This window comes from Crinia signifera, chromosome 5 (genome assembly GCF_055691185.1).
Source record: "Crinia signifera chromosome 5, ASM5569118v1, whole genome shotgun sequence".
Classification (NCBI taxonomy): Eukaryota; Metazoa; Chordata; class Amphibia; order Anura; family Myobatrachidae; genus Crinia; species Crinia signifera.
In genome coordinates this window covers 170142220-170157296 of record NC_139221.1, presented here as the reverse complement: position 1 = coordinate 170157296, position 15077 = coordinate 170142220, and the positions used below count along the sequence as shown (strand labels likewise).

Sequence of the window (15077 nt, the reverse complement as noted above, 5' to 3'; positions counted from 1 at the left end):
CCTTGAGTAGGAAATCACTGCCAGTCACAGTGAAGCCAGTGCAGTCTCGCAGACTGCATCTGGCTTCACTTTAGGCAGAGACAGTGGCGGATTTTACCTGGGGGGCTGCAGCCCTGCAGCCCATAGGTAAAAACCTCCACTGCTTAAGGGGTTTTATATAGGTTCGTTTAACAACCAATTCGCTTAACGACCGGGTCATAGGAACGGAACCTGGTCGTTAAGTGAGGAATGTCTGTAATCGAAAGCAGTGACCTGGCTCAGCATGTATTTTTAGGAACTGTTATGATAAAATGCAAGTTAATGTAAGCTGTAGTTTATATTAATACCTTTAGCTTGAATTATCAGAATGTTATATGTCAGATCTATTGAAGGATGAATAAGACACAATCGGGGTTCTTGCTTTTGACTCAGGCAAACTCCATTTTCATTCACGATCATCCAATTACGATCAAAAAGTAGTCCTTGTTCTGCCACAGGCCACTGGGTGACCTGAAAAGAGATAATGGAATATTGAAAACTAAAATGTAGTATGATTCAATTAAATAAAAACAGTAGTGGATAAAAAATAGAATAGTAGCATAGTATCATAGGGCACAAATCCTTTCCAGATTGAAGTGAATCTCCCTTTTAGATTTCTTGTGGACTACTTTACTTGCACCCATAGGCTTCATTATTGAGTCGAACTGAGAATATCAAAGTATTAACTATTGGAGTGGAGAGAGGAGTTAGCCAGGAAGGCCTGAAAGGAGAAGATTACAGTACTCCAATCTGGAGATGCCTAGCGAGTGGATGAGGGTCTTCACAGCTTCCTGGGTGAGGAAGGGTCTGATACTGGAAATATTTTTGAGGTAGAAATGACAGGTCTGTGAGAGGTGTTGATGTGTGTTTTAAAGGAGAGGGAGGAGTCATGAAAAATGCCAAGGCAGCGTACTTGGATGCTAGAGCAGTGATTTTCAACCTTTTCACCTTGCAGCACACTAAATAAGATTCTAAAATTGCCAAGGCACACCATTAGATCCCCACAGGGCAAAACAAATTGGACCCCACAGGAAAAAAAAAACCTATTGGCCCCCATATAAAAAACAATCACACTGGTCCCCACAGGTAACAAAAATAATATACATTGGCCCTTTACATGAAAAGAAGAGACCAGTAAATAACAGTTGAACTGGTGGTGGGTGTAAAATGGTTTGAGCATCTCTAGATCTGGGGACACACTTGAGAACAGCTGAAGGCACACTAGTGTGCCACGGCACAGTGGTTGAAAAACACTGTGCTAGAGGATATATTTGTTCTATCAATAGATAGTGAAATGTGGGAGGTGAGGTTATGCGGGAGGGTGGGAAGATAATCATCTCAGTCTTAGATATGTTAAGTTTAGGAAAGCACTGGGACATCCAAGAAGAGATAGCAGAGAGACAGTTGGAAATATGAGTGTGGAGAGAGGGAGAGAGAACAGGAGAGGAGAGATAGCTTTGAGTATCATCAGCATAGAGGTGATATTGGAAGTCAAACGAGCAAATTAGCTCACCCAGAGAGGATGTATAGAGTGAGTAAAGTAGAAGATCAACAACAGAACTTAGGGGACATGTACTATCAGCGCAGGAGAGGTGGAGTCATAAGACGAGACAGAGAAGGAGCTGTCAAAGGTACAGTAGGAAGATAGCCAGAAGATAGCAGTATCAAGCAGACAAATGGAGCAAAGGATTTGGAGAAGGAGAGAGTGGTCAACAGTGTCAACAGAGAGTGGTCAACAGAGTAGAGCCCTTAGATTTGGCAGCATGAAGATCATTGCATGGAGTGGAGATAACAGAAGCCAGACTGGACTGGATAAAGCAAGGAGTGGGAGGGAAGAAAGGCAGTAAGGTGGTTTTATACATTGTGCTCAAGGAGTCTAGAGGCAAAATGTAGGATATATAGAATGGTAGTGTTAGAGTGTGTTAGGATCAAGGGTAGTTTTTTTTAAGGGCATGCTTTGAGACAACGTCGGCGTGGAGTTGATTATATATAGTGTGGTGAGTGCAGCAACCCACCGAGCCCGAACCGTGGCGAGTGGACGCGAAATACGTGTAAGGTAATCCACATCCTCTCGCCACGCTTCGGGCTTAGTTGCTCGATGCGCTCGCCACACTATATAAAATCAACTCCACGCCGACGTGTATAGTGGGGGTATCAAAAGGTCGGGAGGACACATTCCGCCACCCTGCGCGGGGCTCACTGCGCTCGCCACGCTTTGGGGTGGCGTGGATAGTGGGGGGGGTGCCTAAATCTCATTGCATCTCATACAAATGTATATCAAAGTCAATGGCCTCACACTGCGGTGCAATGCGATCGCATGCGATACGATGCAATGCGATTTTCTTACGCAGAATCACCCGCTAAGCTATTTGCACCCGGCTACTACATAAGTACCGTATATTAAATATACTTATTTAATATGCCAGCAGCCCACCGAGCCACCATGAGACATGAGCTGCATCAGGTGCTGGACCGGGGGCCCCCCAGGGCTCTGTTACCTGTATACCCTCCAACATGGCTTGGCTCCTCCCTCTTCTCCTGCATTTTGAATACATATTTCTGAAAAAATGAGCAGTATACATTTGGAAAGGGGGCATGACCACGCCCCCTTTATCCACGGCCACGCACCCTTTCAGTATGTGTACTGATTTCTGCCCTAAAATGTTGGAGGGTATGTATAATTCTATGTAGAGCTGGCACAGGCTGGAAGACAGTGTGCCTACCGGAGACACACGAGCTGCCTTTTTACCCTTACCTCTGGGTGCTTGCCCCCTCATCCTGTGTGCTGCCACCTCACTCCACTGATCATACTTGCTGACATTTAATGTCTCCTGTGCAGCACTGAACTTCTGTCCTGCCCCTCAACCTGTGCAGGGGCTTGTTAGCTGCATGCAGTTTGGGGAGTTTGGAGTGCAATATGTAGTTCAGTTATATAATGTGTCGGTAGGCAGTTGGGGAGGTATTGTGTGGAGATGTAATGTAAGGTAGTACTTAAGGGAGGTAGATATGAGGGAAATGCAGTGTATTGAAGTGATATACAGATGTAGCGCCTCTCATTCAGCCCACCTATGGTAATTGTACTGCCAGCATGCCATTGCGGACCACAGTGCAAGGCGTCACAATACATTTCAAAGCTTGGCAATTGGCAGTGGTGTTACCGGATGAATGCAATAACAGTGATCATCCACCAGTTGTCACTTTTTAATATAATCACTGCGCATGGGTGAAATGTGTGCTTGCCAGCTTTAGCGGAAGAAACTGTATTGCGTGTACTTGAAGTGAAACATAGAAACATAGAATTTGACGGCAGATAAGAACCATTTGGCCCATTTAGTCTGCCCCTTTTTTTACGCTTCAAGTAATCTCAACCCTTTTTAATCCTTATTTCTTTGTAAGGATATTCATATGCCTATCCCAAGCATGTTTAAATTGTTCTACTGTCTTAGCCTCTACCACTTCTGATGGGAGGCTATTCCACTTATCCACTACCCTTTCTGTGAAGTAATTCTTTCTAACATTTCCCCTGAACCTACCTCCCATTCTATGTTTCAGTGCATGTCCTCGTGTTTTATTACTTCTTTTCCTTTGAAGAAAATTTCCCTCCTGTACTATGTTAAAACCCTTGATATATTTGAAGATATCTATCATGTCCCCCCTTTCCCTTCTCTGCTCCAAACTATACATGTTAAGATCTTTTAGTCTATCCAGGTAAGTTTTGTGATGTAGGCCATGCACCATTTTAGTTGCCCTTCTTTGTACACTCTCCAATGTATTTATATCCTTCTGAAAATATGGTCTCCAGAACTGGACACAGTATTCCAGATGAGGCCGTACCAGTGACCTATAAAGTGGCATTATTATGTCTTTTTTTCTGCTACTGATTCCTCTCCCTATGCAACCAAGTATCTGACTAGCCTTCCTCATTACTTTGCTACATTGCTTTCCTGCCTTTAAGTCACTTGAAATAGTGACTCCTAGATCTCTTTCCTCCTCAGTAGATTCCATTATAGTACCCTTGATACTATATTGAGCCTTTGGGTTTTTGAGTCCCAAGTGCATCATTTTGCATTTTTCAGCATTAAACTGCCATGCTCTTGACCAGTTCTCAAGTTTACTTAGATCGTCAGTCATTTGATTTACCCCTCCTGGTGTGTCTACTCTGTTGCATATCTTTGTGTCATCTGCAAAAAGGCATACTTTCCCTTCAATACCATTTGCAATGTCACTAACAAAGATAATAAAGAGCACTGGTCCAAGTACAGATCCCTGGGGTACTCCACTGGTAACATGTCCATCCATAGAATGCACTACATTTACTACAACTGCCTGTTTCCTATCCTGCAACCAGGTTCTTATCCATTTAATTGTTTTTCAATCCAATCCCAAATGCCTTACTAAAGTCTAGATATGCCACATCTACAGCCCCCCTTCATCTAGTATTTTGGTCACGGAGTCAAAAAAGTCCATGAGACTTGTTTGGCATGATCTACCTGCAGGAAAACCATGCTGTTTTGGATCCTGTAAGTTGTTTAATTTAATATATTCCACTATTCTTTCTTTTAATAGTGTTTCCATTCATTTCCCTACTACTGATGTAAGACTCACTGGTCTGTAGTTACTTGCTTCTTCTTTGCTTCCGCTTTTGTGCAGTGGAACTACATTTACTCTTCTCCAGTCTTCTGGAACTGCACCTGTATCTAGTGACTGGTTGAATAAATCTGTTAATGGCGTTACCAACACATCTTTTAGATATTTTAGTATCCTTGGATGCACTCCGTCTGGCCCCATTGATTTATCCACTTTAAGTCTTGAAAGTTCTGTTAGGACTTTCTCCTTAGTAAATGTACAGTACTTCCATCTATCTTATTTTTATGAATGTCCTTGCAACTTAACTGTGGTCCCTTCCCTTCTCCTTCTATAGTGAATATGTAGCAAAAGTAATTATTTAGATGATCTACAATTGCCTTGTCTCCCTCCACCAAATTCTCAGTGTCTGTCCGCTTATTATTCCTCCATTTGATTTTCTCCTTTCACTTATATACTTAAAAAAGTTTTGTTACCTTTATCTACTGACTGAGCCATTTTCTCCTCAGCTTGTGCCTTGGCATGCCTGATCACTGTCTTCGCCTCTTTGCGACTCGCAAGATACACTTCATTGTCGTTATTATTTTGAGTCTGCTTGTATGTCCTAAAAGCTATCTTTTTTGCTTTTACACTAGTTGATACCTCTTTAGTAAACCACACTGGCTTCCTTTCCTGGTACTTTTCTTAACCCTTTTGATACAAAGGTCCGTTGCCTTTAGTATTGCACTTTTTAGTTTTTTCCACCTCTCCTGCACTCCTTTCAAGTTCCTCCAAACCGCTAATGAATCACTTAAACATCTCCCCATATTTGCCTAGTCAGCCTTCCTAAAATCCAACACCTTCGTTTTTGTGTGACTGGAGTTGGACCCTGCCTTGATACTAAACCATACTGCTTGATGATCACTGGATTCCAGGTTCTCACCCACATATATGTCTGATATCCTGTCACCATTTGTGAGTATTAAATCTAATATTGAGTCTTTGCGAGTAGGCTCCCTCACCAATTGCTTGAGAGATGCTCCCTGTATGGAATTTAGAAATTTGCCACTTGTAGATGATCTTGCAAAAGACTCCTCTCAATTCACATCAGGTAGATTAAAGACTCCCATGATTATGACTTCTCCCTTTAAAGCCATTTTAGTGACATCAAGCAATAGGCTCCTGTCCAAATCCTGCCCCTGGCCTGGTGGCCTATAGATTACCCTTCTCCCCTATTTCTATGGTCACCCAAAGGGCCTCAGTTTTTTCTTCAATGTTTTGTATTAAAGTAGCATTTATGCTTTTCTTTACATACATTGCTACCCCTCCTCCGATTCTTCCCATTCTGTCCTTCCTAAATAAATTGTATCCTGGTATAGCTATGTCCCAGCCATGGTTCTCATTACACCATGTCTCTGTGATATGTCTAGGTCATCCCTTGTCATTATTGCAATTAGATCAGGAATTTTGTCTCTTATGCTTCTAGCGTTTGCATACATAGTTTTAAAAAATTTGCCTGTGCATCTGTTATTCCTAGCCATGTTCAGACAGTACAAAATCGAAGTCTAAAGTTGAAAGTACCTGTTTGATGATGTTGTTCAATGTCTGTTTTTTCTTTTTACTGTTCAGAAAAGCTGCAGGGGATGGAGACACATAATGTCTCGGCCCACTTCAAACGAACACATAATATGGAAATCAAACATCTAATATCTTTTTGTGGCATTAACGTTGTTAAAGATAATTGGAGGGCCAATGACAAAGAAAAGAGATTAGCATGTTTGGAAATGAAAAAGATATTCTCACACAAAACCATTGAGCCCCGTGGTTTAAATATCGGGTTCGAACTGAAGTGTTTCTTATAGATTTTGTACATGCTTTTATAGGTACATGTGTATTTTTATGTACTTTTCTATGAGCTTTGTATGGGTGTTCTTATTATTTTTCTTACTCCAATGAATTTTTTAAGTATTTTTAAACATTTTTAAATATTTTCATTCATTTCTACTTTTATTATATAAATGAATTTTTTAAGACCCCATTTTCGTATATATTTATATATATTTTTGATATTCACCTTTTTAAAACGTATGTATATTAACGATACAGACATATATATTGACTATGTCCAAGTCTAAATAATCCTTTCGTTTGAAAATAGGATAATAAATGCATAATACTAATATTCTGTTTTATATGTTGTTTGTATGGTGCGCTGATCCCGCTGAGCAAATCTCCAATATGGCGTGGAGAATAAAGACAAGAATATACACCAAACGCTGGAGTTAAAGCCACACACAAAATGGCGCCCGCTACTTTGGAACGCAAACCAGGAAATACGCGTTCCAAGTAAGCAGGCAACGACGGAGGATGTCTAAAACGGAAGCGCAATGACGCACTTCCGCAAGAACGAGCCTCCCAGATCAGCTGATCGACTGAACAAGATATGAAGTGACATAGAAAACCGGTACCACCGGACTGCTATACATACGGACATTATGCATTTCTCTGTAATATACTGTAATTTTCTCCTGATGTGTGTCACCATCATATATGACTGTAGCGGTGTATATGTTTAGGTAGATAGAGAGGTTATGAAGTTGTATTAGAGAGGTATGTAGGTGAATACCGGAAAGGGGAATCACTACTTCAGGCCGGGTTTTTTAGATGTCTCATTGTATTTTACTGCCTAGAGGGTATAAATACCCTGGTACTACAACACTCCTCACACCTTGAAAAAGGGCTAACCTTAAAGCCCGAAACGCGTTGGTGAGAGGACTGAACCCACAGCATAGGTGAGACCCTTTACCATTTTTACATCTGGTCTGACTCCTCCTAGTATCCGGATACAGGGAGTGAGTGACTTTGGGCTCACCTGAGACTGTGTGTATTTTTAATTGGATTTTTTTGTATGTTTTATTGTATACGTCCTGGAATAAAACTCTTTCCCTGCTACGGCGATATCCGAGCATTATTACAAGGGGATTTTCGGATGTGGATATACTAAAGATACCTTTCCATGAACATAGGGCCTCATTTTGAGGTGAGTGTGTTTCCCAGTGATTACATGTGGAGTGAAGCTGATACAGACCTGTTGTGCGACCAATAGGACAGAGATACCTTTATGTGAACATAGGGCCTTTCTATAAGGTCAGTAATCCACCTATTTTGCTACCTGCTGCGAGTACCAGCTTTCCTGGCAAGGATAAAAGAAACCTCTACGGGCACATAGGGACCTTTTTTAAGGTCAGTAGGTGCCCTTAAGACGTTGCAAAACCAGGAAAATTTTGACAGTGAACCAAGACACATGGTTAAAACCTTATGGAGTAGCGCCGAAGTGTATATTTATTTTTGTTTTTTGGAGCCACAGCTATGTTCACGGAGATGAGATGCACGAGCATCTCATATGTACTGTATACTGTCGTACTGTACATGTAAGTACAGTCCACTTGGCGAATGGCAGGATTCCATTGGTATATCAATCCGCCACTAGATTGGTGGAGCATTAACCACCCAGCAGTGGCAATTTGTGTTGCATGGCGAGCATCCATGCACCTTGGCGCACAGGAGCCCAAGAAGAAAAGTGGATCACCAAAACCTTTGCCATGGCGAGTTGGTGGAAACAATGAGAGGCGCTCCATCTGTAGTGTGGGAAGGTAGTGCAAGGATATAATGCAAAAATATAGTGTTGGAAGGTAGGATAGTGATGCAGTGTGGGGTGTTAAGACTTCCATACATTAGTTAGACTAAGGACCAATATGCCCTTGAGATCCCCCAGCAGCCCCCCTATAGGCTTGCATACGATTTGGCACTTGATGTGCCATTTTCATATGCAATAAATCGTAAGTGATTTATTACATGTAAAAAATTCTCAGGTAAATGGCAGTGGCGGGGTTCAGTCAATGGAGTCCAGGCACCAGCAGGGTTCACTTGGCAGGGGTCCAGGCAGCGGGGTCAGAGCTAGACAGTTAGTTATTGGCTGAGAGAATACTCTCAGCCAATCAGCTGGCTCCCATCTGATTGGTTGAGAGAATTCTCTCAGCCAATCAGCGTCCGGGCCAGTCTTTTAAAAATATTTCTTAATACGGCAAATGCCACTACTAGCGATCAAATGTGCACGGGTCTGAGGGGAAGTCAAACATCCTATTTGAGTGGATTACTCTGTCCAATCCGATAGGATCAGGCAAAATCAGCCCAAATTTTATAAGTGTATGTGCAATCTTTAGTGCTGTGATATTCATAGTATGTCACCACTACGGTACTGATCACACAGGTATGAGGCATAGGGTCGACACTATGAAGGTCAACATACATTAGGTCAGCCTCTAAAGGTCAACATGGCTTAGGTCAACACATGAAATAGGTTGACAGGGTTGGAAGGTCAACACAAGCATTAGGTCAACAGTCCAAGTGTCGACATGAGTCTTTAACGTTTTTTGTCTCAAATTTCAATATAAGTCAACATGGATACTGTATCAGTGTACACCACGCTTCCGGCACACTATTATATTCTCTCTAAGATCTAATGGATGGTAGGGTATGGAATACTGCATGTTTTGGGAAAATAAACGTGAAAAACTCATGTCGATGTTTTCACTGTTGACCTTCCCATTGTCGACCTCATGCTTGTGTCGACCTTTAAACCCTGCCGACCTAACCATGTCAACCAATTTCATGTGTCGATCTAATCCCTATCAACCTTTAGTGGTCAACTTAATGTATGTCTACCTTCATAGTGTCTATGTAGTGACCTATCTAAATAATACTACTACAACAAATAGACCCTTCCTAAATTTCAGCGCAATTCCCATGTGAACCTTAATCTGGCACTGTGCACACACACACTCACTATGGTGGAAAACTAGATGCAACAACATAAATAGAGGCCAAAGAGGAATCAATGTTCCAAAACACTGCCATCTGCTGTCAGAGAGTGAAACTACATCTTTCTTACACATGCACAAACACAGAAGGTACACTAGCTTTAAAAGCTTCTGCATCGAATGGGCATACTAGTATTTTATGGCAGCGACAACACCTCTGCACATGAGAGCAATGTTGGGCCCTTTCCACGTGTTCGTTCACATGTATTAGATAGCGTATAACTGCACCAAAAACTGAATGACGTTAGAGTACTGGCACAGATATTCCTACAACCCTTCTTTTAAGAGAGCAAGAGTTCCTCTGAGCTGTCTCCCATAGAGGAGCTCAAAGGTCCTCAGCCCTGTAGAGGATTAGGGTACCTCTTGACTGCAAAATTCAAGTAAGGAATGAGCAGATCCCAATCTTATTTTTCTTGTGACACTGCCCTCTTAATCATTTGCTTAAGGGATTGATTAAACCTTTCTACCAGGCTGTCAGCACCGTGGTCTGTTGTGTTCCTGGCTGTGACTGTGGTGGACCAAAGGAGGGTTCAGGCAACTGAAAGGAAGGTGGTTTGATGTTTGGTGTAGTCATGCTCTAGGTTACCAGGGAACAGCCAGACCAGAGTTTTGGCGTAGACCAGGAACAGGGGCGCAGAGTCTAACTCACCGGTGATGTTCACCAGGGAGCCCCACAAGGAACTTAGCAACACCTGGTTGTGGTCCCCTGCCCTGGTCCTTTGGCAGGCTGGTACTGAGCTGGCTGGTACTGAGGATACGGGACTTGGAGACAGGACTAAGGAAAAGGCAGTTTTGAGATGATGGATAAGTAGCAATGACCTGGAAGCCATGGATGACTGTTGATGGCCTGGGAGCCATTAGGAGTTGTTGATGGCCTGGGAGCCAGAGATGATTGTTGATGGCCTGGGAGCCATTAATAATTGTCAAAGGACTGGGAGCCGGAGATCAATGTTAACAGCCTGGGAGCCATTAGAAGTTGTCGACCGTTCAGGACACTAGTGGTATAAGTCTCTGATAAGCACAGTATTTGGTGGTCAACTTGGATGTTGAAGCACAATGATGGAAATAGTCTCTGACATGAAGCAAATAACAGGAGGTTGGCATGGGAGCCAATATGGGTGACTAGCCTGGGAGCTAGCAGGGATAGCTAGCCAGGGCCAGCGGATAACTTCTGGGGATGGCTGGGCACACTCTACCACAGAGATAGATAAGCAGGAGTGACTGGCAGGTACAGGGTTAGCCAGATAACCATCAGCAGCAGGACACTGGAGTTGGTAATGCTGGAGGCAATGGGTAGTCTGGAGCCTAGGAACTTCTAACCCTGGAGCAAGAACTCAGGGAAAAGAATGAGCAATTGTTCAAGGCAGGGAGGCAAGGACAGAACCCTAACTTATATCCCCCTTGCCTGTCAGTGATTGGCTGCAAGCCACAGCATCAATCAGAACCAGGAAGGACCTGAGAATACCTTGGTTCTGGCACAGGTGTGACCACACACTGCGGTTTGTGGCAATACCCCCCCTTTTAGGGTGGGCACAGAACACCCTTTGGGTTTGGAAGGATTTTCCTGATGTAATTTATCTATCAGGTAAGGGGCATGGACTTCTTCCGCATTATCCCTCCAACTTCTCTCCTCAGGACCGTATCTTTTCTATGTAATGAAAACGACCACATTTATGACGAGAATCCAACTGACTTCAAATTCAATTTAACAGTGAGTATGAATCTTGGGAAGTACAATAGAAGATGTCTGCAACTGATTAAGTATCAAAGGCCGTAAAAAAAGAGAGACATGGAAAGAGTTGGAAATTCTCAAATAGGTTGGAAATTTAAGTTTGTATGCAACAGGATTAATTCTTTATTCCACAGGATTTGGCCCTATTAATCTAGGAACAAACTTCATTGATGGAACACGTCAACGGAGGTTATGTGTGGACAGCCATATTCTATCTCATGGGTTGAGAACAGGAACAGCACATCTTCTACGGTCTGCAGAGAATTTATACTGTTCAGAGGCCTTTTTTAAGGCAAGATTAACTTTTCTCCAAACCTGGGAAAAATGACTCAGAACTGCAGTGGCTGAGGGAACTTCAGTTGCAGGTAATGCCTCAAAGCTGGGAGGATGTGGATGGTGACCATAAATGATGTCGATGGGAGAGCACCCTGTGGAGGAATGGTACCTGAAGTTGTCTGCGTACTGTATTCCACCCAAGTGAGGGGTCGAGCCCAGTCATCTTGGAAGGATGAAACATACTGTACATTCGAATTAATGTCTCTAGATCAGTGGTTTCCAAACTTTTTTAAATCATGGCAACCTAGAGTATCAGAATTATTTTGCAGCCCCCCTAAGTAAAACAAAAATTATAAAATAAATATAAAATTAAGTTAGTTTTGTAGAGGTGTAGATGGCTGTGCTTCTATTTGCACACATATTTTATGATTGGTAGCCACAAGCACTAGTTGTGTCTATAACAGTGACCATAACAATTTTTAATTGGTCCAGGACCACAAACTCAGGACACTCCAGCAAGGAACCCCAGGGTGCCACGACATACAGTTTCGGAACCACTGCTCTAGATCCTGGTTTACCCTTATGGTCTGGCCATTGGATTGCAGGTGATAAGCTGAAGAAAACTTTAGTTTTACTTGAAGATCAGAACATAAAGCCCTCCAGAAATGTGCCACAAACTGTACTCGGGAAAGATTTCTGTAGGCAAACCATGGCTTTTGAAGATGTTCTGCACAAAGATTTTGGCCAATCTGGGAGCAGACGGGAACCCAGAGAGTGGTATGAAGTGGGGCATTTTTGAGAATCAGTCCACTACTACCCAGATTGTGTTGTAATCTTGAGACTTAGGCAACTCAAAAATGAAGTCCATAGAGATGTGCATCCACTGACGCTTGGGAACTGACAAGGGTTAGAGTGGCCCAGCAGGAGACTGACATGAGACAAATTCATTGAAACTTTTCTAATTTGCGGCCACCAATAGGACCTCTTCAAGATTTCAAGGGTATTTTGGGAACCAGTATGCCCGGAGAACAAGAACTTATGAGCCCTAGACAGCAATCCCTGGTGAAGCTTGGGATGTACAAAGGTTTTGCCAGGAAGAGGTGCTGGAGTCACATTGGTAGTTGCAAATGCTGTTGGACTAATGACAGGATGACTCTCCTGAGGGACTTGATCTTCCTCCATGGAACGTGATCAAGCATCATCTTTCACATTTTGGGAGCCTGGATGGTACATGATTTTGAAAGAGAAACTTGAAAAGAAAAGAGACCACCAAGCCTGGTGAGGATTTAGGCACTGAGGAGACTGGAGATACAGCAAATATTTATGGTCTGTGAAGGTTGTTACAGGAAACTTTGCACCTTCTAGGAGGTACCTCCATTCTTCGAGTGCCAATTTTATGGACAGCAGCTCTTGGTCCCCAATGGAATAATTCCTTTCTGCTGAGAGGAATCTATGAGAGAAGAATTCGCAAGGGCGTAGTTTCTCATCTCTGGAGAGTTGAGACAGCACAGCTCCCACACCTATACTTGAGGCATCTACCTCCAGAAATAATGGCTGATTGATGTCTGGTTATAGGAGAATGGGGGCTGAGAATAAAGATTGTTCAAGAAGCTGGAATGTGGGTGCAGCTTCGTCTGACCACACGGCCAGGTTAGCTCCTTTACAGGTAAGAGCAATAATAGGAGCAATCAGTGTGGAAAACCTCGGATGAATTTCCAATAGTAATTGGCAAAGCCAATGAAGCATTAAACTGCTTTAAGAGTAGTGGGTTGTGACCACCCAGTAATTGCTTCTAGCTTCTCAGGATCCATGCAGAGCTCAGACCCAGAAATTATGTACCACAGGAAGGAAACTGAAGAAACTTCAAAGATGTATTTGTAGAGTTTGCCATAGAGCTTGTTCTGTCTGAGCCGAGAAAGAACTTCCTTCACTTGGGAGCAATGGGTTTCTATGTCACTGGAAAAAATCAGGATGTTGTCCAGGAATTTGTATAATAATAATAAGATCTCGGTAATGAATTGCTGTAATACTGCAGAAGCATTGCAGAGGCCAAACGGCATCACTAAGTATTTATAGTGACCATCTCTTGTATTGAACACAGTCTTCCACTTTATGAATTCTTATGAGGTTATAGGGCCCACAAAGGTCTAACTTGGAGAGGACCTTGGCACCTTTAACTTGGTGAAACAGCTCCTTGATTAGCGGGTGTGGATAACTGTTTTTGACTGTCATGTTCAGACCTCTGTAATCAATACAATGTCTGCGACCGCCATCCTTTTTCTTCTCAAAAAGAATCCTGTGCCAGCATGGGAAGTTGAAAGCCAGATGAATCCTTTTTGAAGATTTTCTTGGATATATGCTAATGTCTCTGGGACAAAGAGAGAATACATTCAACCTTTTGGAGGAACCTTCCCAGGTAGTAAATCAATGGGACAATTTCACTCATGGTGTGGTGGCAGAGTGTTGGCAGCTCTGAACACATCCCTAAATTCACTGTAGACTTCAGGTAAGCGAGGCAGTGACTTGGCTGTAGCTGAGCGCACTGAGACCACAGGAGTGATGCAGTGCTGATGACAATATGGACTCCATTGCTCCAACTGTAGAGTTGACCAGTTAATATGGGGGTTATGGAGCCAGAGCCCGAACAGGCCTGACACAATGTCATAGGATGCCTTGGGAATCACAAGGAACTCCATCTAGTCCTGGTGTAATGTACCCACTTTAAAAGAGACATGTTCAGTGCGGAAGTGAACCTCACTGCCAGGAATCTTGCTGCCATCCACTGCTGTAAGATACAAATGTGGAGACATGGGAACCAGGGTAATTGGTGACGAGATCTTGGGACATAAAGTTCCCAGCTGACCCTGACTGCTAGGGAATTTACTCACCGGAGGCCAGCTTGGGCATGAAAAACATTGGAAGGACAAGGTAGGTAGTTGGAGTAGATTTTGCAAGTTGACCTAACCAAACGCTCCGGACAGGAATCAATGAAATGCTGCATAATAAAGACATAACTTGTTGTGCTGTACTGGGAGCTGGAGATGGGAACAGGAAGTGACAGCAGGTGATGCAGGAACATTATGAGCCATCGACACAGGGGATGTCAGTGAATGTTGTAGAGTATCCAATCGGGTGGATACCTCCTGGATATACTTTATAACCCATTGCTGAGTGGCTTCTTAGGTCTCCATTTGGGCAGTGACCTCTTGGAGAACTGGTGGTCCCACACCTGGATTGTGAGCCAAGTCCATCCGCCTTGAACAAACGGTCAGCACCAGGGTCTGTTGTGTTCTCAACTGTGACAGACCAGTGGAGGGCACAGGGACCTAGAAGGAGGGTGGCTTGATGTATGGTGTAGTCATCATGCACTGGGATACCATGGAACAAATGGTCCAGAGTGTTGGCAGAGACCAGGAACAGGTCGTGGCACCCTGTCCTGGTACTCTGGTATTGAGCTGGCTGGTACTAAGGATACGGGACTTGGAGACAGGACTAAGGAACAGGTAGCCTTGAGATGATGGATAAGTAGCAATAGCCTGGAAGCTGGGGGTGACAGTAGAAGGCCTGGGAGTCAGAGATGACTGTTGATGGCCTGGGAGCCATTAGGA

The 15077-nt window shown here is 43.3% G+C and overlaps 1 protein-coding gene across 3 annotated transcripts in view; it reads right to left on the bottom strand.

The window, feature by feature from the left end:
• MOCOS (molybdenum cofactor sulfurase) overlaps positions 1-15077 on the bottom strand; it is a 571628-nt gene that overhangs the window by 117313 nt on the left and 439238 nt on the right. For all 3 annotated transcript variants that reach the window (XM_083188287.1, XM_083188289.1, XM_083188288.1), the window contains one exon: positions 327-489. In XM_083188287.1, the coding sequence (XP_083044413.1) occupies positions 327-489 (163 nt within the window). The remainder of the gene's footprint in view (positions 1-326; positions 490-15077) is intronic.